The sequence below is a fragment of the Cydia splendana genome, chromosome 5 (genome assembly GCF_910591565.1).
Source record: "Cydia splendana chromosome 5, ilCydSple1.2, whole genome shotgun sequence".
In the NCBI taxonomy this organism is placed as follows: Eukaryota; Metazoa; Arthropoda; class Insecta; order Lepidoptera; family Tortricidae; genus Cydia; species Cydia splendana.
In genome coordinates this window covers 6,799,388-6,824,806 of record NC_085964.1, presented here as the reverse complement: position 1 = coordinate 6,824,806, position 25,419 = coordinate 6,799,388, and the positions used below count along the sequence as shown (strand labels likewise).

The 25,419-nt window shown below is 35.9% G+C and overlaps 1 protein-coding gene across 2 annotated transcripts in view; it reads right to left on the bottom strand.

The window, feature by feature from the left end:
• Window positions 1-25,419, bottom strand: part of LOC134790562 (monocarboxylate transporter 12-like) — a 45,713-nt gene that overhangs the window by 17,883 nt on the left and 2,411 nt on the right. The window contains exons 1-2 of one of the 2 annotated variants that reach the window (XM_063761405.1): window positions 12,977-13,216; window positions 2,646-3,163 (exon numbers count right to left, since the gene is read on the bottom strand). In XM_063761405.1, coding sequence (XP_063617475.1) covers window positions 2,646-2,793 — 148 coding nt within the window. In that variant the 5' untranslated portion in view covers window positions 2,794-3,163; window positions 12,977-13,216. Of the gene's footprint in view, window positions 1-2,645; window positions 3,164-12,976; window positions 13,217-25,419 lie in introns of those variants that run through there. The other variant, XM_063761404.1, reaches the window with a different exon arrangement.

The window sequence follows — 25,419 nt, the reverse complement described above, 5'->3', positions numbered from 1 at the left end:
TATTTACAAGACACAGGAAAGAACATTACGCAAAATCATGAATAACTAACCTAAGAATATTTTGTTTAGTTAAGCGTGTGATTTAATATTTACACCGAAAAACCTTCATTATGCACGACTAAAACATAAACCTAGACATGTAAATATACATTAACAAAAAAAATGTTGGCCAAACTATAAGACCTGGAATACCTATTCAAAGAACAACCAGCTACCAGCTACCCACATTATTTATCTTGTGATCTAAATTAAACACGACTCATTGTAATAATATAGAGTTAAATGGTTGCTTTGTTTCATATATTTCGTTAAGTAAACCGTGCTAAAGCGTTTGTACAAAATTAACATGTCAAGTAGCATTAAGTTCTCAAGATGATACGTTGATGCCAGTGTTTATATTAAGTAAATTACGTTAGCCTAAAAGGTGACAGGATAAATATTGAAGAAGAGACTGCATGAAAATAGATTGTAAATCTTATGATAGTGGTCTATTCTCTGAAGAAGACATAACTATAATAGACAATCCCTGTATCCCCAGGGGACGAAGAAGCGACTACAGAATTTATTTTATACTTATATGGTCTGACAATGTGTCGGAAAGCTAGTATTTTGTCGAACTATTTCTTATTTCGGTGCAGTGCTTTATGAGATGATAATTTTATATTTTAGGTAGGTACACTTTGTATAGGGTGGTTCAAAGAACATTTTTTTTTATTTTCCTACGGGGCACCCCCTTATTTTGTTACACTTATTATGCTGATAAAATACACCAAGTTTCGTAATTTTATCTCAACTACAGGGGGGTGCTCAACCACTTTGAAATTTTTCAAAGTTGTATGAAATCTAAAAAAAAAATATTTATTATTCAGAATTTTATTTAATATTATCTGTAATCTCTGTAATGGTTTCACACTGTTTGCACATGTGATTAATAAGTTTTGAAGTAGAAAAACATTTTTATTGCTATTTTTTATAATTTTTAAAAAGTAAGATTTTTTGAATTTCACCTAAAAAAATCATAAAAAATAGAAATAAAAATGTTTTTTTACATAATAACTTTTAAATCACACTTTCAAATAATGTGAAAACTACTACTTACATAAAAATCTAAACAATAATAACTAGATTTTTTTGGATTTCATACAACTTTGAAAAATTTCAAAGTGTTTGAGCACCCCCTTGTAGTTGAGATAAGATTACAAAACTTGGCGTATTTTGTCAACATAACAAGTGTAACAAAATGAGGGGGTGCCGCTTCTTCTAGCTAGAGTTTGAATTTTTCCTATACAAACGTGAACCACCCTACTGTGTATTTGCTTTAAAAGCAAGGGATGCATCTCGCTTGGTCTTGAAACTTCTGCAAAAGATATAGGAATTCCCGATATTCTACTAGCTAATATCGTGTTCTGACGATTCCCAAAGCTCTACGCTGCGCGCTACAGGCATGTACCGGAAAATTAGAAATCACAACTTGGAGGAGAAAGAATTACTGCTAATAGCTAAGGGAGTAGATGAATTATAACTGTAGGCATTGATCATACATATATATGTATAAGTTTATTCACTTGTTTTTGTAATGTGCCCCATCCTTTACGATAAAGAATAATATTAGTATAATAATAAATAGGCACTCGTAACTTACTTTCGTTACAATCTTGTTACAAGGTGATAGCATTATGGAATGACGTATTTATCGTATAACTAATATGAACATGTCACAGATACTTAAATAAAATTTTTGTCAAACTAGCTAAATATGCCCAAAATTACGTAATGCATATTAGCAGATACTTAAATCGTTTTGTTTAAATAAATTAAATAAGTATTTCAATTCACCGTACTCCTGTATAGAATATTTAGTTGAGTGACCGATAGTGTACTGTAGCAGTGCATAATAATACCTACACGTGTTTATCATGCTTAGCGTGGCGATTTTGTTCCAAATATGTATGATTATTAATGTATACAAGTACTTGTACCTATTTTACGTGACTCCTGATGTAATAAATATTAAATCTTTCTATCTCAATTATTTTTCCCATTACGTATTTATATCAGGCGTACATCAAGCGACTCATAAGTGACAGCGAGGACGCGATGACCTATGGACAGTGACTAACTAACCCCCGGCGATAACTCATGGCCTGATAAAGTTTTGCGCTGTTTGTATTACATTGATTCAGTTATGTATTTATTCAGGCAATGTAATTATGATAATGTATGTTATGTATACATATTATATCATGTTTATCATATAGAAAATATAGAAATGTAACAAACAGGAAACATGTACCTATTATCTGAAAATATGACGTAACAAAATAGGAAATGTGATGGATTGGATTGAGACGAAATAAACCTTACCTCCCCATTTAACTTAAGGGGTGATTCACGTTACAAAAACTATGTTAAGTAAATGGTTAACCCGGTTCTAAGATAAATTTCACCCAAATATAATTACTTCGTTTTGCATGATTAAGTATAACAAAATATCCAAATATTTAATCATACTAGGGTTTTACAGTAAGGAGTAGGTAGGTACGTTCAAAGCATGCTAAGTACCTATATTAAGTACTTGTGTATAATGCCATACGATAAATAAACAAGTACCTACTTGTAATAGACAAGTGGTCTAAAATACTCACTGACTATATGTATCATGAAGGAAGCGAAGACCACCATCCAGCCCCAGCCGCCGTCGGGCGGCGGCGGCGGGCTCTCCGAGCTCTCCCGCGACGACGCCGGCGCGTGCGCGCCCTTCCCGTTTGCACTCTTCACTCCTCCGTGAGACATCTCGCTACTCTCTTCCCACTTTTATAAAGCTTATAGATTTATAAGGCAACTTAAGTTTTGATATGATTTTAGAAATGCGCTTATATATTTATATAAAATCTTCTAACGTGTATAAGCTATACTTAACAGTGGATGACTTGTTATTTAAACAATCAGTTTTATAAATGCAATAGTGGAGACGATTCTAAGGAAGCACTGTAACAATAGTATAAAGTATTATTTGATAAATATAAATAATGGGTAATCTACTAGTATTATCTATGTTGATAAATCATTGTAAGGCCTATCTATGGTGTAGGATGAAGTCGGTGTATTGGGTCCCTGGTAGCCGGCGCATGCAGGACATGTTCGTCGTAGCTGCCGCTTTCAACTGAAACAAAAGAAAACGCACAATTACTACATGTTGTTGTAGTGGTTAGGATTTACTTATTCATATATATGGTACAAAAACATGCCAAAAACAATAAATAAAAATAACTTAAAATTACAATTAAACTAAATACAAACAGAATACAAACTATTCTAAAATAAAATAAACCTAAACTAAACTAAATTGAGCCGACTGGCATTATCAGAGATGATGGCAAGAGGCCCGATGGAGTGTCCTTAGTTCCTTGGAGCTTGGGACGGATGTTGGTGTGGGATGCTACCTGCGTAGACAGACTGGCACCGTCCCACCTCCAACGGACTACTGTAAAAGCGGGCGGAGCGGCGGAAAGCGCCGAAATTCTAAAACGTAACAAATATAAGAGTACCATTTTGTACCATTTGGAGTTGAAACTCTAGGTCCATGGGGTCCCAGCGCGCATAAGTTGTTCGCAGAAATCGCGAAGCGTCTGGTTGACGTAACTGGTGACCGAAGAGCTGGCGGCTACCTCGCACAACGTATCAGCATTGCGATACAGCGAGGAAATGCCGCCAGCATCCTTGGTACAATGCCTCAAGGGCCTATTTTAGATTTAAGCTAGTTATTAATTTAGTTTAGTAGTACCACTGTATATATTTGTAACTAAATTTAAAAAGGCCTCTGCGGCAAGGTCCCCAAGATGCTGGCTGCGTTACCCCGTTGAACTGCCAGACTGAAGCGTTGAGCTAGGTAACTACCAGCTCTTGGGTCCCCAGTTGCGTAGTAAAAAAAATTGTAGTCCCTTGTTGTAGTTAAAAAAATACTATACTTAGTAATATATTTTAAAAGAAGTTAAAATAAAATCTAACAAGTATACTTCGATCAATCTGCAGTTGTGGCGATTAAGGTGTTTTTAGCAAACAAGGCAAGCAGGCCATGTTTTTCTTGGGTATCAACTTACTTAGTTGCAGCTGTGTAATTACGTCAGCGAGCGGGCAATTTACATTATTTGCTAATTGACTAATAATTAAGTATGTAGGTAGGTATTATCCTTCCATTTGTTTACAAAAACGTTAATTGATGCCTAACCTACTAAGTAACCATTTCACGGCATGAAACATTTAATGTAATTTTTGTTAAAGTAAATATATTAGCGTCAAACACAGAAGACGTAAGAAAAATAATGCAGTCCACGTACCTATACTCGAACATTCTCTATTATTATTATTGACCTATATCTTTGTCGATAAAAATGACATTTAATACTAATAGCCACATTCATCATTATAATGATTGATGCAATGATACAAAATGCGTCATTTTAATGAAGCAATTAATAATAATAATAAATAATAAAACCGCAGGGCAGCTTGTGGCGAGCTGTTGGGAAGTAACGACCCCACGGACCCGAGTGCTCCCGAGAGTCGGTCAGGGTCTCCGTCTCCGGCGTGTCTTCGTCGGTCGGAGTGGACCCCAAGGGGACCCGCAGGACTCTCAGCTCTGGCTTGCCTTAATTGGCCGTCCAGAGAGGAGTCGTTAGAGCTATATGCTCCAGGGGTGGAAGTGAAAGATGCATAAGACGCGAGTTGGCACAGTGGCTGCTAACAGCCACTGGGTAGAAAGCGGCGCACACCTCTCGACACCCCTGAGCCGCTCACACCGATGTTGCTTCTGGTCGTCTTCGCGACGGCAGTTTCAGGGGCCCATCTAGTGCGCGGCAAGTCACCACCTGCCTCGATAACTTGTGTGAACATTGTTATGGCAGGTGTCCGTACGTCTTTGTAATAACCCAGTCTCATAGTCCACCCAAACTTCAATCCATAGACCGGTATACTGTTCTCTTTTTCTACAATAGTCCCAATGCCAGCTGAGACCGGTTCATGGGTGTCTATTGTAGCACCTGTGAACGGGTTCCAGCAGGCGTTCTACATGACATAAAAGCTCTCCAAGGGGCCTCTACGTGTTGGATCTGTGTCCCCACGCAAGCCTATCAAAAAACCGGGATTATAGGCCCGTGATATCCAAGGAGATACAAATAAATAATAATAAAAATCTTTATTGCTTTTAAACCTTAAACATTACATTGTTTTTTACATTATAAAATGTATTAACATTATAAAACAGATGTATCAGGTTTGTAACACATTTAGGTAGTGGGGTTGAGCCTCTGCCTCCCGAACTAGGTCCAAGCCTGTGACTCGGGAGTCAGTGATTCCTCCTCTTCTAGGTGTGAGCTCTCAATATGGTAACAAAGCAAATGACAAAAAAAAAACAGTAATATACAAAAAAAAAAAGAAAAAGAAAATAAGCCAACTAATACAAGATAAGTGTATGTCTGTAATTGTGAGTAAGTCAGTGCATGCGCGGGTTCATGTGTATAGTATGTGTAGGTGTGTATGAAGTGTGTATGGGGAGGTGTGAAGTTAGAGAGAGTGTAGGTAATGCAGTTTGTAATTATAAGTAGCATGATATTTTTAAGGTGGAGAGCAAGAGTTATTTATGGGTATTTATTTCAAGCACGATAAGAGATTTTCAGTTTCCTGATATGATAGTGTTTGTAAAAAGGCACTTAGTTTTGTTCTGCAGCTATAGGAGTTTAGAGGATAAATATTTAATTGTTTATTAATTTTATTATAAAGACGGGCACTCATTGATATGTATTGGTGGTTAGCAAATACTGTCCGCTGGGGAACCACCGGACAAGAGGTTTGCTTACTTCGCTTACTTAATACTTTGGCACAGAGAGGGAGGTGACGATGTCGGCGAAGAATAGCACGAAGAACGTATAGTTGTCTAACTGTGAGGACACTACACTCAGCGTATAATTGAGTAGTAGGGAATCTAAATGGCTTAGAAGTTGCCACTTTTAGCACAGCTCTCTGTGCACGTTCTATTGTTATCATGGTTGTCTTACCGGCAGCTCCCCAGAGTGGTAAACAATACGTGAGGAGAGTTTGGCACAACGATTTATACACCATCATTAGGATTTTGGAGTCGGCTGAATGACGGAGTTGCTTAAAGACGTACATAAGCTTACGGACTCGAGCTGTCACAGAGTTTATATGGGTGTGCCAATTCAGATTTTGATCAAGGACAACTCCAAGATACTTAATACTAGAGGTCAGAGTAAGAGAAGGACATAGGCAGTTAGTTGAAGGAGACTGACATATGTGGCTTTGTACTGTAAGTGGTTCAGAGGGTAACGATGAATTAGCAATGACGAAAGGCATGAGTTTTATCTAAATTAAGAGTGAGGAGGTTATTCTTAAGCCACTGCATTACAGTTTTTAGGCCTTTTTCGGCATGCATTTTTGTTTTAGCCCAGTCAGAGCCATAAAATAGTAAGGCCGTGTCATCGGCATATGCGAGGATTTTGCAATTTGGAAGTGACAGCTTACACAGTTCGTTCACATATATCTGAAAGAGCGTGGGACCCAGAATGCTGCCCTGAGGGACACCGTAACTAATTGGTTCTTCGTTACTTACGTATGAGCTCAGTTTTAATGACTGCGTCCGGCGTGATAAATAATCGTGGAACATATCCAAGGAGGTACCTCGGACGCCCAGGTGTTCTAATTTGTGCAAAAGGATAGGAACCGAGACTGTGTCGAAGGCCTTGGAGAGGTCGAGAAAAATGCCAAGGCACCGGCGCTTTTGGTCTAGGTGATGAGTTAAGAAGGTAGTGAGCTCGGCAACTGCGTCTTCAGTTGACCTTCCTGACCGGAAGCCAAACTGATTATCTGCTATGAGATTGTAGCATTCCAAGAAGTTAACTAGGGCAGTGTTCATAATTCTCTCCAAGATCTTAGACAGAGCAGTTAGGACGGAAATCGGTCTATAATTATTAAAGTCAGCGTGATCGCCACTTTTATATATAGGGTGCACGATGGCTCTTTTAAAATTATTAGGAAAGGTCCCGGTTCGTATCGAGGTGTTACAGATATGGGTAATCGATGGGGTAAGCGACGAAAGCGAGTTTTTCAACATTAATGCCGAAACACCATCCCAACCGGTGGCGCAGTCACTACGCAGTTTTTTAATAATGTTTTCGATGTCCCTTTCGCTGACCTCAAGTATAACTAGGGAGTTGCATTGTGACATTGTAGGTCGAAGCGTAAAAGTTGAAGGGGGAGTACTAGATCTAATATTAGTGGCCAATGCTGTGCCAATACTGGCGAAGAACTTATTCATGGAGTTTATTGTTTCCCTAGGTGTGCCTGAAGAATGGATTACGTCGTTGGAGGATGAGAAGGGGCGTTTTGTATGGGTAATGGTTTTTATGAGGTTCCAGGTTGCTTTTGGATTATTTTTACACTTACTGAACTCATTACGTTCATACTCTAGTTTTCGTTTTCTAAGTAGTCTATTGCAAAAATTCCGATATCTGGTGTAGGTGACTTTAAGAGTAAAGTTGTCTGGTGACTTTTTGGCTTTTTGATGTAGATTGTCTCGATTTCTGATGCAGCGTAGCAGACCGGGGGTGATCCATGGCTTAATGTTTCTATTCTTTTTGGGAATTTTGATAATTTTTGTGTGTCTTTTAATAATCGCACCAAGGATAGCAAGAAGTAGGTTAGTCGCGGTATTGGCATCAGTTGCTGCTAAAACAGATGAGAAGTCAGTTGCGTCAATCTCCAGACGAATTGCATTATGATCAATTCGAGTGCGTGTGTCATTGGCTTTGGGACTTAGCGCATCTGTTTCTATAGTGAGCATGACGGGAGTGTGGTCAGTTATGAAAGATTCTACAACTATAGTTATGGCTGGTGTATCAGATCTAAGGAATACATGATCTAGGCAGTTTTCATATCTAGTCGGATATAAATGGGCAGGTAGTAGTCCATGTAAAGCCATAAAATTAAGGTATTCGAAGGAGCGGCTATCAGTATTGGTCAGTTTTATGTCTATGTTAAGATCGCCAATTACCGTTATTTTTTTGTAAGACGAAAGGGATGATAATACATTGTTTAGACTATTATAAAAGTTATCTAGGCATCTAATGGATGGAGAACGGTATAAAGCTATTATGGCCGTGTTATTGTTAATTGTGCAGACAAGACAATTCGCGTCTACAAACGCGGGTTCATAGATTTTACATTGTAAATAGTCTTTTGTGTATATGACTACGCCATCGTTCTGGTTTGCATTGTTAATAGTATGCACAGAACATTAAATTACATTTGGAGGAATCAATTCTTAATGCTATTTTTCAGAAGTAGTACCTACGGCAAAATAAGACAGTTGAACCAACACAGTTACAAATTGACCTTGGTATCGGAAAATAATACCTTTTCGTTCATTAGGCGAGGCGATAGCCGGGATTCCGGAGATGACAATATCCGGCAAATACTCAACGAGCGTTTCATTTCAAATGTAACGAACCGACCCTAGCTGTTTTCTTTTACCCGAATGATGAAGAAGGGAACCTTATCTACACAAAATAAGGTGTACCCGCTGATTGTATAGCGGCTTAAGTTCGTTCGTACACACTCTCAACAGTAAGCCATCAGACAAAATTATAGTAGCGGATGAAACAACGGGTCAAAAGTATCTGCCCCACTGGTATAATTTTTCAAATAAAGACAAATTTCTACAGTTCGTGTTCAACAATAATTTTTACAGACTAATAGACATATCTCTTTTTATTTTGCGGTTGTAGAATGGTAGATACTTTTGACGCCTAGTTTGATTCGTTACTTTTGAAGCTGCAGTCTCATGAGCCTCGTCATATTTCATTACTTTGAGATCGGAATAGGTTAGATGTTTGCTGTATTAAATCGTCATATTATTGACACCCGTACACATTGATACCCATCACTATGTTATCTTTGCTAATCCGCTATTTATACCAATTTTTATGAAGACACGTCACCTTGAAAACTTGCCAAAAATAGAGCTAGTAATTAAAACGGTAGAGTACACATATATTGTAGGAATAATATAAAATGCTCCGCAAAAATGTAGGTAATATTTAATGAAATACCTAATCCAAAAGGCATGGCCAAGCATATGGAGTGGACATGATTGATGATATTGGGGTTTGTCGACGCGGGATGTGATAATCCGATCGATACAGACCTGATAACGTGCTGTTGTGGACGAGAACTGATTTTTTGTAGATAATTGTTATCTACATATATGTTTTAGGTTATCGTCGAATATCTATTAATATAGGTATTTGATGAGATTACACGAGATATTTTGCTTCATGCAGATACCTCAGCTGATAAGTATCTTTTTTACTGAATTATTATTATTTCATGTTTGATGTATCATATGAATATACACCTATCTACCTACTGTTTACTGTATGTATGTCGGCGGCCGATCGTAAGATCAGGCAGATCGTAATGGTCCTGTGTAATGTTTTGACGATAGTCACATTAACTCAATAGATAGGTAGGATAGGTTCGTTAGGTTGCTTCAGATGCCCGAAGGGCAAACTGCCCAGAAATAGGAGCTCCGCGTAGCGGGGCTCCGTCGACTCAGGGAAGGAGTCAAAGATTTTCACGTTTCACGATATGCCTAGGAATTTCGCGATATGCCTGATCTTACGATCGGCCGCCGACATGTATACAATAAACAGTAGGTAGATACGTGTATACAGTTATATTTTGAAAGGGTCTAAGGGTTGGCCTTTCCGTTAGTTATTTAAGCTCCTCTAACACGACACCATTACCTACTTAATAGAAATTTTAAGTAGGTAAGTACTGCTGCTGCTCTTCCAATAAAATTGTCTAAAGAGACTTTCCATATAAAGTTTTTATAAAAAAATATTGGACGACAGTTCTGTCCACGATCAAAGGTTTTTTTTAATAGGTATAGAATAAAAGAAAAAGAAGATTGCCTTCATTTGGCATCATTTGTGTCATATTTTTCTACAAAACCAATTATACATTTTTACCTATTTCATACTTTACTGGATAGATCGAACGCTAAATCGCTATACAATACTATACATATATTAAATAGTAATGCATTTAGTCAAAATACCTGTAACACTATTAGTAACAAAGTCTCCTGAACCCATTTTCGGCTGTTCGCCACGTGTTGCTAACGTGATCTGACAGCTGCCCTCACATTAAACACATACAAAATACGCCCTGAATTTGCAGTGTTAGCCCTGAGCAAGAATAACAGCAAACATGCGTCTAATTTGGAATCCCTTTGCCGACGAGGGCAAAGCCACTGTCAGCTGTGACCTTTTACGCACAAGCTAGAAACTTTGATGCTCAAATCAAAATCAGTAACAGGTATTACCTCTATTTATAAACTTTGGATCGTCTTTGCGATCAATTTAAGTTTATGAGGGATGGTCTTGTACGATTAGGTGGGTACCTATAGTTGAACTAGTATCAGGTCAAGTTTTTCACTTTTCCAGCCCAAGCCAAAAAGTTCACTTGATATTAGCTCCACACCTACTTGAAGAGTTATATCATATTAAGTAAGTTATCTCCGTATTTCGTACGAGTAAGATTACGTGACATGTGATATGTGGTGGGTGGGGCTGAATCACGTCGAAGCTGAGATAACTTTATTGGATAGGTGATAGGTAGCATCAAAGTTTGCCGTGATAGCGGGTCCCGGAGGATTATTCTCACACATTGAAACGAAATAACAGCTTGTAAAAATAAAGTGTACCTACTTGTAAAAATACCAGTGTACGTACTTTTTAGAGTGCCTTGTGGCTTTTTTAATATATTTAGGTACAGTCAGCGAACCTATTGGCTTAACGAATAGCGAATAGTTTTGCTGACTGTACATAGGAATAATCAATGAGTTTGACACATATCTTGATGTACTTACACGGTTAATAAATAATATGTTTCACCCGCGACTTCTTCAATGTCTTTAGAAACTTATATTTACTTTTCGGCCCTTGGGGTTGAATTTCCTAAAATCAAATAAACATGCTAAATATGAAAGAAATATGTGAAATGTTTCATGCGACTTTTCTTACGAAACAACATTGACGTACCTACGCAAAATAAATAGGTACATATGTAGGAAAATTTATTAAAAATGTGAAATTAATGACGCGTTCGATATTCGATTTAACAAATTTTTCCTAATGAAACATTGTTTTCGTAAAGCTAAGTAGGTAACCTAATACCTATTTGAATAATTATTGTTTCATTATATTCGCTTGAAGCTCCAGACGTCTGTTAAACCGTATTGTCTAACAGACCTCCAGTAAATTCGTTTATTCGCGTTCACTGACTTCTATTTAATTTGTGAACATTGCTTAGTTAGATCGCTTTGTTTAAAGCTACAATATGCAATTCTTGGGGCAAATGTGTTTTCATCATGATTTTATTTTGTTTAGAAACAGGAGAATACTACGAGGAAACCTGCTAAACCTACAAATAAAGTAAATAATGTATTAAAGTTATGTAAGTTAGGTTTGTAACTAAAATAAATTTAATGTTACCCATATATGTTAGTTGTTATACATTAAAAGTAGAATTACTGAATTATTTATCAACCAGAACAACTGGAAAGTGTAGAGATACCCGTACCTAATTATGAATTTATACCGTTGTAGCCTTGGGCAGTAATAGTAATACAGTACATAGGTATAGTCAGAAAATCACACCTTCAAGTTCAGAGTTTGGATTGTACCTGCTGCAAGTATCACCTTATCAATTATCAATTACCTAATATAGTATTACAATAAGTAGGTAGGTATTTATCACAAACATATGAACATTTATTATCACGTGTTCCAACTCGAACTTTCTTATCAGCGTGTGTTTAATTGTATCAGGGCAACAGAGCGGCCTGTTGTCACAATTGTGATTGTGACTCTGGGCCATGATTTCTTACATCAGTTCATTAAATCACTTGAACAATATCGATTCAATTCTATTGCACGACGTTCTATTTAATAATGACATTATTATTGTTGAGTAAAAGGTTTGTTTACTTTTGTAGGGGTCACAAGAACAGGGGCGGCACGGCATTCAAACTTTATAAATTTGATGTTGATTTGATACGATGACTCGCATAACATTTGTAATGAAAATCATTTATTTACAAACAAGATATATACAGTGACTCGCATTATATCTCATTTGCAGTTTTAATATTGGATCCCGTGAGATGCACCGGCAACATGAGTCATGTAAAATTAATTTCAAATCAAGTTGTGATTTTTACATCGACTGCGATGAGGCTCCCGGGAAACAATTTGACTGGTTTTGATATTCTGCTGGCTTTTTAATTCCTTTTATACGATTGAATTTTTTACGATCTTATCAAGCCCGTGCGAAAAATGATATATTCCTCACATATGAAATTCAGAGTTGTATTGCAAGTGCAATATAAATTTAATGGTTCCTCTGAATTGATGCGAAGATCCGCGGGTAAATATCCCATCCCACCCCATTGTAAATAAAGTTGTTTTAGTCAGTGTTTACTACTTTGTGTACAGGAGCTGTTAGTGTAGAAAGAATCACTAATGTGTTTATGTTTAACGAGCTGAGTCAGCGAACGCGAGCCGCTAAAGACACTAGGTTGCCGCTGAACAATGACTTCTTTGTGTCGTGTATCAAACAAAACAACGCAAGTTCGCGTGTATCTCGTAAGTACCTAAATAAGTACATTTCGATAGAATAGGAAAACGAGTTTCAAGAAAATAATGTTAACGATGTAGGCGTTTAAGAAAATCTGCCATTGGTTAGGTACATAAATAATACTTAACGATTCAAAATGACCTAATTAATAATTTGAGGATGCTAAAATTTCTTATCAATTCGCTTTTTTATTAATTTGCATTGAAACTTAATATCCTAACAGTACCATGAAAAGAAAAGAGAAAAATTCGTATATACTTACAACTCTATTTTTTGGTGCTATATGTCTGTAAAGTCCAACAAACTTCTTAAACTTTTTCACCACAAACAAAATCTACGTCCACGAAAGCGTTTGAGAAAATGTCGTTCTTTATTTAAGAATGCATATGTAAGTCGATGAGCCAAAAATAATTCGTGGTACCGCGTGTATTTGGCTCGAGGCACCGCTCCGTCCGTCGCGGGTGTTCGCGCGCGCTGCGATTCGCGGACTGGCCACCGACAACAAGTACGGACACCCTTACCATGAAAGATGCTATCGGTACTCTCAAAGATCATGAGGAATTTGATATCAGATGATTGATTTGATATCACTGCTCATAAAAATCTATGATATTAGTAACTTTTTGACTTGGAAAATTGTCAGGCGGTTGATTTTTCTTTCCACGAGGTATGTACGGTAACAACGAACTTTAAGGGCCACTTGCACCATCCCACTAACCCGGAGTTAATATGTTAAACCGTTAACCCAGTGGCAATTTGTACTAGTAACCATGGTAACTCCAGGTTTAACCGGTTAACCGGGTTAGTGGAATGGTGCGAGTGGCGCTAAGTACCTATATTTATTTTATAAGTTTTATGACTTTAGATACCTATGTCAGTATTCTGATCTCGTGAAATTTATAAAAAGACAAATGACGATTTGCAAGTTTTCAGGCATAGGTACGCAGACAGCAAAACCTTGTCCAGAATTCGTCAAACTGTTAGTCAGTCGTTTGGGCTCCATCTCAAGAACTGTTATAGGTACAGATTTTCTTTTTTCAAAGTGTTTTTTTTTTGTCTCTACATTAAAAAAATATGATGGTCCTTGTACAAAAAAGAATCATTTTCTGTTGGCTCTTGTTGAAATTTACCTACACATACCTAATTTGTACGTTTAGTTATAAAAACGCTGGCATGTTAGATTATGTAAGACATATATGACTCTTGCAGTGTGTCAGGTATAAGTAGCCAGTATTTATAACTAGAGTGTGAGGGAGTTATCACTGCGGCGCTTATCAGGAAGTTTGTTTACATCCCGGTTATTTTTGTATATTATACGTATTATACATACAATCGCAGTTATGGAATACACTGGAATGTTAAACTTAACAGAATCTACATAGTAAGTATGTTGTTGCCTAAGCATGTTGGACATGTCTGTTCATATAGTATATTTACGCTTAGTTTGATTTTAAAATAGCTCCTATTTAGGATTTTTGTTCTTCACTCTTTAAGCGTATTTGAAGAAAAACAGCAGTAAAGTCAATGTCGAAATTGCCATATTGTGTACACAGTACACATAGTCGCATAGTAAGCGGCTATTCAAGCAGCGATTCGAGGTCTATCGGCTCGATTTGTGTGTACAAGGCAATAACTGCGCGTGCCCTCATTTCAATTCAAGAAATTAATTTCAAAAGCTCACATCTCATTGAATCATATTGCAATATATGACTTATTGCTTGAAAATAGCGACTATTTAAAATAATGATGAGAGTATTCGCAAATATTATATTTTTTAATCAGATCAAATGCATATTTTGTATAGCCACGTATCGGAATGCCATGACCGCGCTATAAAACCCAGATTGCTGTTATTGAGTACAGTGGAAAACTTTTTCTTAAGTACCTATAGCACAATCTTAAAATATTCTTAAATTAACTGCAATCAGTGACTTGACATTCACACAATCCCAATAGTTAAAATCAATAATGTCAATTGAATGTGATTCAAAACAAATCGTGAGCTTAAATTGATCTTGGAATGACAATTAGATACGAGTTGAAAATATCCAATGTCCAATTCCACACATACTGAGAAAGCTTTGCTCATGTCTCGTCTGGCGTTCAAAGGGTGTTTAGTAGCTTTGTGCATATGTAATCCAGCGTCAGTCCTATTTTTGTTGTTCAACTAGAGGATCCATTATAATTGCGATCATTGTTAGAGCTTAGTTGTTACAGGAATCTACCTCTGGTACTACTATCACTAAAATGAAAATATTTATTTTGAGGCAACTATAAGGCTCATAGATTAAAACTAGCAACATATTATTAAAAAATCTTAAAAATAAATACATCAGTAATTAACTAAGGTTAAGGCCAAGGGTTCGCTAGAGGAGAGTGCACATAGCATGTGCCAGCTTTTAGTTCACCCGTCAGAGTGCCTTTGTTTCGTTGAGAAAACTTATTTCAGATGTTTTATTTGTGTTTTGCATTTATTACAAACGTGACTGGTTTGGCTTTATTCCAGGTTTAATTGCAGATTGCTCAATGTATGTTCGAACCATGGCATGTATCAGTGCCAACGAGGTTTAATGACGGGCATCACCCGTGACACGATACGCGCGTATACAACGGCGTGCATTGAACTCAGGACTTTTGAGTCACAAGCTGAACGGTTTGGTTTGAGAGCTTGTTGCAGTTTGTATGCTGATAACTTCATACATGTTTATCGTTAGACGAAGTACTAGAATGGCGTGCAGTGTCGAGATATTGAAGCAGGAACAAGACCAAAGGCATCCTCTCCACGGCCACAAGCTACCACTATCTCGTCTGAAGAGCCGTACGAGCTTTATGCGGTGTACTGCAGCCATCCGGATTCCGCCGCCCCAAAATCGACTAGTCCAATGGGAAAGTACCCGCGCCCCTCCTGAAGACTACGTTCGCCTCGCTGAAACGCTTCCCGCTGGGCATAACCAACCGTGGCCGATCTGGAAGTGGGGCGCTCTAAGCGGCTCAGACACCCAATGACCATGTGGGACGGCTCCGTAAACGATGAAGCACCTGATATCCTGCCCAGCGTGCCCGCATGCCTGCTCTGAGCAGGATCTCCGTGATGCGACAGACAGGGCGATAAATGTCGCTACCTTCTGGTCCCGCACAGTCTGAAACCATCGACACGAGAAGAAGAAGAAGAAGAAGTACTAGAATTATTAATTCAGCTAGAACCTAGATCAAGTGAATGATAAATTGTTGTAGCGAATTCGTCTCAAATGAAATAAACTTTCGAAAATCTTAACAAGTAAGTAGACTAGTAGTAGCTACATATTTAATAACTAAAAATAACTGAATCATATCCTGACGAGCTCGACGAGCTTCAATAAAAAGCTTACAGTAATTAAGTACATTAACAATTCACAATTCATTATAAAATTTAATTAAACAGAACGGCACAAAACTCGCCCGTTAAGATTAGAACGAGAAGCTGTTTGTATCATTAAAACTTTAGCGATAACATGTTGTGTTTTTTTCCGACTGTACTGCGACACGGGGGTCAAGGCCGAGGCATTTAGCCTCTGCATAAAATAGCTCACAAGCTAGCCAGCATATTATTTTTGTTTGTAATGCTAATACTAATGACGTGAAAGATAAGTTGTGAAGCTAATGACTTATTGTTATATAACAAATAGCATATATGAAATGAGGACGATGATATTTCATAGAGCATTCAGACCATAACTTTTATTTCTAATAGTATAGTCATGTGACACTGAAATAGGTAAGTACCTATTTTATTTTTAATAACCAGTAGGTATGGCGATATGGGTATGGCGTCTCAGTAGTTAATATTTACTTTAAGTACCATAGTTAATTTTTACTCTTTTTCAACTGATAGTTATATCTAAACTGCCAAATTTTAGACACCCAGACCAGAGGGGCCAGAGGTCTGAATTATAGTTAGTCGAACGTATAGTTAAACCAAGACAAGTCTGCAACGATTTTGATAGGTAATCTAGCACACGCAGTGCAAGTGTTATTTATACGTCATATTTTCATAGAATTTAAAATTAAATTTAAACTGTGTGTGCTATCAATATTATTGCAGACTTTTCTTGGTACTCTAACTAACTCTATTAGTGTCCCCAAGATGTGTAATGCGTAAGCGCGTTTTGGCCAGTAACCGTAGTAGTCATGGACCTAACGCGGATATTAGTTAATTGTAACGTAGGTGCAGCGGCCCACTCGTTAGTTGAACGAACTGGACTGGTGCCACATTTGTATCTTAAAAACATCATCTTGATATTCACTCTTGCTTTTCATCTCGCTTCTTCCGCGAGCAATATGCAGTATATTTAATAACAATATTAAATCAAACAGTAATTTTAAAAATCTGAATGCGGCTCCTTACGACGGTTAAGAGTTTGATGAGTATTTGAGTTCTGCGAATACATTCCGTTCTATAATATTATCTGAGTACACCCAGCTGCGAAAGTGTATGGTCATTACATTATTTTATTTATTTAAACTTTATTGCACTAAAGAAATCTTGTACAAAACGCGAACTTAATGCCTTGAGGCATATTAACCACAGCTATGCCCCTTCGTATGATTTTTTCGATATTATAATAAAATTATTATAAGAGTTAAGAGCTTTTAAAAATTGTTTTAGAAAAAAACAGGTTAGGAGTTCGGTTTTATAATTAATGAAAATGTTTAAATAGTCTAAAGCATTATTGTAAGCATTCTAAATAATTTTATTTTCCTCTTTTTCTTCTTCTAATAATGACTTAAGTAGGTAATCTTCTTGCGAATAGGTAAAATCTCTAGAGTCTGGTATTTACGTACCTAAGTAAGGTCGTATCGGTCCGGAAATACCCCAGGCGACACTAAATTGTTTGTGTAATAAATTAATAAAGTTTATGTAAATAAATAAATAAATATAAATACCAATCAATCTCTTTCGATCGATCAGCGTAACAAGCCCGCGAGTCATGTAGTATTTGTGTTTACCCACTTCGCTTGTCAAATCATTTCGTCGATATTTGCACACCGTGTACATGACGGCCTGTCATGCCAAGCGCCACCGTATCGTAAACAACTCATTAGAGCAAAATAAATCATTAAAATATGTATCATTTTAACAATATTTCAACGACTTATTACGCTCTAATGAGTTGAGTGTAGGTAATTAAAATAAAAACAATATAATTAAAAAAACGATATTACAAAGTGCACAGTACTTAAGGATAATTAATATATTATAATCCTAAATTACTTTTCGAAATTAGTTTATTTACTTATACTTTTTGAATTACTAATTTTTTAACAAACCTAAATATTCAAGATTATTTTCAGGCTCCAAACTTGATCTATTTCTACCTATATGATAGGTAGATCCTCGGATTTTTTTTACTGATTTTATTATAAGTATCTTTATTACCTACCTATCTCGCCGAAATACATAACTTGTCACCTTCAAAATATAAGCTTCGGTACGATGGCCAAACCTTTTTAATTTTCTTAGTAATAATCGCTGGAACTTTTCGAGATAATTCTGTCGCTTTGTTTGTAGGCTTATTCATAATATTTATAGCTCTGAGCTGAGCGGCACCGATTCCTATGGCTTAGCGGGCGCAGGCGCACCATTCGTAACATTAAAACAAAACCCGTTGTTACCCCAGGCTTTACATCGTCACTTTATTGGCGAACGCAAGTCCGCATGCAAAACGTTAAAATATCAAGGCAATTGTTTTTTTCTGTCAATACCACATGTCCCATATCGCAATATTGTAGAAAGTTGTCTTAGAATGTCATACAATAAAATAACCCGATTTTAATCTAAACTTTTTCCCTTGCCTTAATTGACCGAAGCGAAGCGAAGGTCTACGTTTTGACTCGGGCATTTTGCTTTCGTATGTCCGGATGTTCTCCTCTACAGGTCGCAATTCTTAACCGATTCTCGTGAAATTTTGTGACCGAATTTTATGACTAAATAAAATTTTTTTGTCAATCCGGTTTTTGGAAATTTTTAAAAATGGCGGAGTCGTGATACCTGGCGCCTAAACAAATAGTCGTATCGATATCATAAGACTTTTTTCTTTTTGAAACATGTTTACAGAGTTAATAGCAAAAAATGCAGAAAAAAATTATCGCTGGTTTAGGCGGTATTTAGATATTTAATTTTAACTAATTTTAATTTGAGAAGGAGTAGCTAAATTTCGTCAACCCACCTAAGAACTGTTTGGCTCAGTTTGTAAACGTTCGCTTTTTCTGTTTGCACAGAGGGTCTGGGTTCGATCCCCAGTAATTGTATGCTGGGATATTATAACTTTTGTATTTTTTTACACATAAATTTCGTATTGTTTTTCTTTAATTTACTATACACCGTGTTTTTATTGAATTCCGTTAACTTCGGGGTATAGTTAAGTACGTTTATAAGAACTAAATGGCATAGTTAATTTTCAAAAAAAAAATTTTTTTTTGTTTTCTTTTTTGTTTTTTTTTTGTTTAAAAAGTAATTAAATGTAGCATATAGCGTTGTTGTAACACGGGCATTACATTTAACTCAACCAAACAATTGAAATCTGTGACATATCAATGTCATTTCGTACATCAATCGACCGAGATTGTACTTAAGTTTAGTAGCAAATGTATGAACTCATTCTAAACACTAATCAATATGTAAGCCGGCCCTAAGGCAAGTGTACACGCTTGTAGAGGCCTTATAGTAAAAAAATAAATTATGGATTATCTCCGAAATGGACTTAATTAGAACATCGGTGTCTTTGAGAAAGTTACTTGATTTAAGCTCAGGAATGCACCCTTGAAATTAACGGAAATCAAAAAAAACACGGTGTATTTAAAGCTCTTAGCACCATGTTATTTCAAGCTCTGCTCGCGAGGTCTACAGCTCACAGAGCCACTAGTATAGGTACTTAGTAAAAACACTGTCCAGTATCAATTCTGCCTGTATCAACAGTAGACAATCAAATGCTGTAAGTGCTTGGAGTAGATACTCATCTAATCTTACAATGAGAAATAAAATCAAGTTTCTGCTAGTCAATGTGTTGAATAGGAACGAAACGAATATGTTATCATTCCAAGCATATAAATATCTATTAGTAATATGTTTTTGTCTTAATTGTTTACTTTAAATGGTAGTGTTTATTTCTATCAGACAGATAGTTGTTAATAGCCGTTATATTTAGCCCGGCCTCGGCGGCGGGCGCGGATACTGCGATTATTTACGTATGCAGGCTTGTTGGATGGTCCACATTCTATGCAAATAGGGGTCGGCGGTGCAAGGCATACGAATACCCTGTATTTAATTGACATAATAAAATATATAGTAAACATAGTAATATATATAATAGAATAGAATAATGAGAATATAAGTCAAATCTGTTGTTTGCAAGTGCTGTAATATTAGACAGTGTAATAAAATATTTTTTTAATTGATGAACGTTGAAATTGATGTTCATAGTGAAATTTATGAATGGAGAATTATGTGGCACAGCCAAAGCTCAAAATAAGACTACAGATATATTTATCCTATTTCTCAGTTCTCAAACATGGACTGAGAAAGGGAAATGAAACGCCGCTCGCATCCAGTTTCAAGGGTTAAATGATCAGTCGTAAGGGACATCCTCCCCTTTCCTTCCCAGACACCAAATCCACAGATATAGTGTTCGTACTCTAGATTGTAAGTGGTGAAATTGTTCTTATAAATATAAATAAGCCGAAATTTCAGTCAACCAGAGTGTGTGTGTTGTGTATTGTGTTCTGAGAGCAAATTCCTGGGCTTTACGGTTGACTCGAACCTTGGCTGGAAGTGTCATGTCGACCAATTATGCAATACGTTGAGTAGTGCTGTCTTCGCCATCAAGAAACTACAGCCAATTATATCACGAAAAGCACTGAAGGCTGTGTATTTTTCCCATTTTCATTCATTAATATCTTACGGGACGTTAATATGGGGAAATTCCACAGATTCAAAGCGAGCCTTGATACTTCAAAAACGGGCGGTTCGATTAATGTAATTAATTTTTCTATTGACCTGTATTTCATTTTTATTTTTATTTGACGATCATTATGAGATATCCATGCTTACTGTATTGACATTGTTTTTTCATTTTATATTATTTGACATTGTTAAAAAAATTTAGTTAATTAATTGATTGCATAAAATGGTTTTTAAATTGTGTATTGCTTGACATTTGTATAATTATAATCAATTGTTATTTTCCTACTTGACGATCATAATATAAATTCGTATAGATTAGTGTAAAATAATTGTGACGTTCCACGGGAAAAGGTACCTTATGAGGGTTTCTAGTTTCGGAGATATTAAATGTTTTGTAAAGAGGTGAAAAAATGCTCAATTTTTTTTTATTGTGTGATCTGAAACCTTAATGCGTAACGTTTGTTTACCTGTTTTTATTTTTGTTATAAGTTAGTTATAAGCCTAGTAATGTCGTCTCAGAGTTTAGTAGAAAAGGTACCTTATGGAAAAAAGATTGAAAATTCCCAAAAAAACTAGCCAATACGGGAAAAGAAGTTTGGTAGAGAACTGTATTAGCATTCTGCAAAACTAATTTGATAATTTCAGTTCTGGTTGGGGCGCCTCGCAAATATTATAACCGTACATAGACCGACATCACAAATCCAAGTAGACTGCTATTATACCAAAGTTACTCTCGTCAAGTCTTTCTTAACTAGAATAATCTTCATTTGGTTTGGTCGCATGCAGTAAATCAGCCATTGGTTTGCTGAAAAATGCCAATACCCGACGCATTACCTTATGGAATATCTGAGGTCATTGAACCTCAATGCCGCTTATCTTCAATAGCAACCGAAATATATTATTGATAATAAATAGACGATTTATACCATCTTAACCTCAAAATATTATTAGTTTATCCTAACTGTTCCATCATCATCATGCCTCATCATGTAACTTGACCACAAGGTACCTTTTCATTACATACAAATTATTGGTCTTTTTTAAGATTATTATGACGAAGAACTAATTAAATTGGAGGCAGTTTAATGTAAATTAATATTTTCTATTCATAAAAGATAAACTGTAATATGATTGATATTTTGTAGTGATGTATTATTAGATTTATTTCCATAAGGTACCTTTTCGTAAATGTATGGAGCAAATACTGTTATTGTTATGTAAGTTTAAAGTGGCATAAGGGGTTAAATATAGTATTTAGTTGGGGTTTTAGGATTTATTTCATTTGAATGACAGAATTTCTTTCATATGTGCTCAGAAAAATTGATTGTGTGTCACATTAAAAGTAAAAATATTCAATTTTGTGATTTTATATGAAAAAGTCAGAAAATACATTTTCACCTCTAAATCGGTATTGTTTATTGCTTAAACTGTCTGTCAGTGTCGTTTTCTAATAGATAAAATTTAAATCTTGAGAGCTCATTGCAATCAATCGTGAAAATGAAATAAAACTTTATTTTCAAGAGATTGGTTAGTATACACATAAATCAGTCGATATCAAAAGTTTCTATTTGCATTACAGAACAAGTCGCAATATTTTTTTAATCTCAGATATATAAGGTATTATTATTTGTAGTCAACTATGTAACTTACTTCAGGAACATAGTTTTTTAGGCGGCTAAACTTAAAACTTCTCTATCGTAAAGTTGCTAATTTCACAACATTATTTTCAAAAAATCATATCTCTGTAACTACGCAACCTAGAAGGCTGATCTTTTGTGTTATCGATAGCTTATTTATTGTAGATTACTGGGGTATGCATAACTCCATACCCGCCATAAGGTACCTTTGACCGTGGGACGTCACAATTTATATTGTAATTTCATATTATGAAATAAATAAATCTAATCTAAATCTAATCTATAAAGGAAATAAATAAAATATGTATAATATAACTATGTGGTTATGAACATTACAGGATACGTAAAAATAGAACTGTCTTACTTGTATTCATAGCCGGGAGAGTTCAAGGTGAATGAATTAGGGACATTAGGATACTAAAATTTAGGAGTAAACCAAACGTATCTTATTAGTTTTTAATAAGACTCATATTGAGAACTAACAATAATTCCATATTAGGTAGCTAATTTATATTTCATTAAACATTTCCATGGCACATATATGTATACAGGGTGGCCAAAAAATAAGTGTATTCCCGTTGCCAGGGAGGTTTTGGGATTATACTGAGCAACTTTTTATGGGACCAACCCCGCAACCACAAAAAAAAAATTACCCTCCCAAAGAAAATGGTACCATCAAGCTGCAGGTGGCCATAGGAACTCTTTGGAACCAACGCAACCTAATTGTGTTTGGGTTTGCTACAATTGTCTCGATGAGTGTTACTTGCCTGTTGAAATAAAAGCGACAAAAGCTTGAAATTAAATTTTTGCCAAAAAAAATTTATGCATAAAATAAGTAGGAAACGACAAATTCTGTTACCCAACTTGTATGCAAATTTTCTGCTTCACCTGAAACCGGGGAGTGAATGAAATTTAACTTGCAAGATTTGACCCGTACACCGTAAATAAATAGTTACATACTTTACAAGTTAAATAAAAACTTGTAAAATGATTTGAATGATAGCTTTACAAATATAAAATAATGTTATTCCTTCTAAAATATGTTTTCTTTAAGCTTTGACACCCCTGTCGGAGGCAGCGGGCGCGGAACGCGATTACAGCCGGCTGATTGGTCGCGCACTCGCTCCGTGGCAACCACTGAACTCATTTGATGGCTCAATATCCACGACCCAAGTGTCAGAGTCAAATGTTAGACAAGGGACATAAATTCTTGTTAACGAAATTTTCACGTTTTTGGTAAATAATTTATTTTAAAGTTAAGCATCCATGCTAAAATATACTTTCTTTAAAAGCTTCGACACCCCTGTCGGAGGCAGCGGGCGCGGAACGCGATTACAGCCGGCTGATTGGTCGCGCAATCGCTCTGTGGCAACCACTGAGCTCACAACTCATTTGGTCCATGTGTTAAAATCAAATATTAGAAATGTGAACATAAGTCTTGTTATCTAACTGTTTAACTATTATTATGGTAAATATTTTATAATTTATTTAAAAGTAAAATATAGTAAGTACATATTTAATAAACTACGCAATGGGTCGTTTTTGGAATTATTAAAATACTTAACCATAGATATTTTAAATTACTTGTACCTAAGTACGACTTAGTACGTATATGTATACGAATCCAGCAACATACAAACTAGTTTGATGGATTCAAAAGGTACTTAAATTTATACAAACCGCAGTACGTAGCGTCCTCCTTTTTTAAAAACCTATCGTTAAATTTAAATAATCACGATTATTTAACAGTGGCGCTAGTGTGCACGTTCATGGGCTCTTAAATAACAAAACTCACTGGGAGTTGTTCCATAAATTTAATTTGTTTGATTTGTTGAGTTTGAATTTGAATTAACGTCTAAAATTCTGTAATTTCAGTTGTAACTATTTTTGATATAAGGCACTGATAACGTGATAACATTCTTAGATGCGATAGTCAAATAAATTGCAACATTTCTAATTAAGTACATACATTCGGGTCTGCCCGCGACCAAGGTCGATGGGGTGGAAAGGTAACGTGCGGACCATGCGGCTGATATTTCCATCGTTCAGGTTTTATTTAGCTTTTTCCGTATCGTGAAAAGGTTTGGCTAAATATTCTTCATTCAAGAAGTAGCAAAGAATGGAGGGTACGGGCGGGAAAAGAATGAATGAAATAAAAAAAACATGTCTATGGTTCACTCATCTGTCAGAGATGACAATTAAAATTAGGTTGGCAACAATGTATTTGATACAATATTTTTTAAGTGGTGATTACACGAAGTATCGTAAAAGTGCCAAAAAGATACTGCGTGTATGCACAAATACTTTTTTGGGGAATAGACTAAAGACTTGTCTTGACAACTATAAGATAGGGGTTTAAAGGTGTGTGCACGACCCTTTAAATGACAAATAAAAGTACGGGAGTAGAAAAATAAATTTAACAAACATATTAGATACTTATCGATGTCATAATATACCTATTTTGCGTTTTATATTTATTATATATTTAAGGATGATATACTTAGCATTACTAAATAGTATTTACCACTGCAGTAGGTTTTCAAACATATATTTACCTATTTTCATCTAATGTTGTTAACAACGATTTCTCGTAGGTACTACGTAGGTAGGTATTCAAATAACTAACCTTTAAAAATAGTTTTGAATATATGTAGAACTGCGATCATATATAGCCATGGATACCGCCTTTAGGAACATTACGTTCAAATTCTCGGGCCAAATTAGCACACATACACAATTACGCCTACATTCAAATAAGACGACGCGTTTACAGAGCCTGTAATCAAAGCTCGTAAACAAAATAAGAGTCATCTTTATTACACTAATGGTACATAGCTAAGTGTAGATGAAATGCATATAATGTCAATACCTACTACCAATCAGCGACATCAATCCGCTAATAACCTTCTTGCTGTACGTACTGGCCGCTGAGAGTTCGCGGTTCATATTTGATTAGAATATGACTTGGACAGGGATAGGTTTATGCCATACAGTGAAGAACCAGTCAAATAATTCACGTATAATAATTTAATGCAGATTAAAAGATAACTAGTTAAAATGTTATTATGATATGACAGACTAACTCAACATAAGTAAATATATCATTGTTGTATAAATGTATTCCGCTAT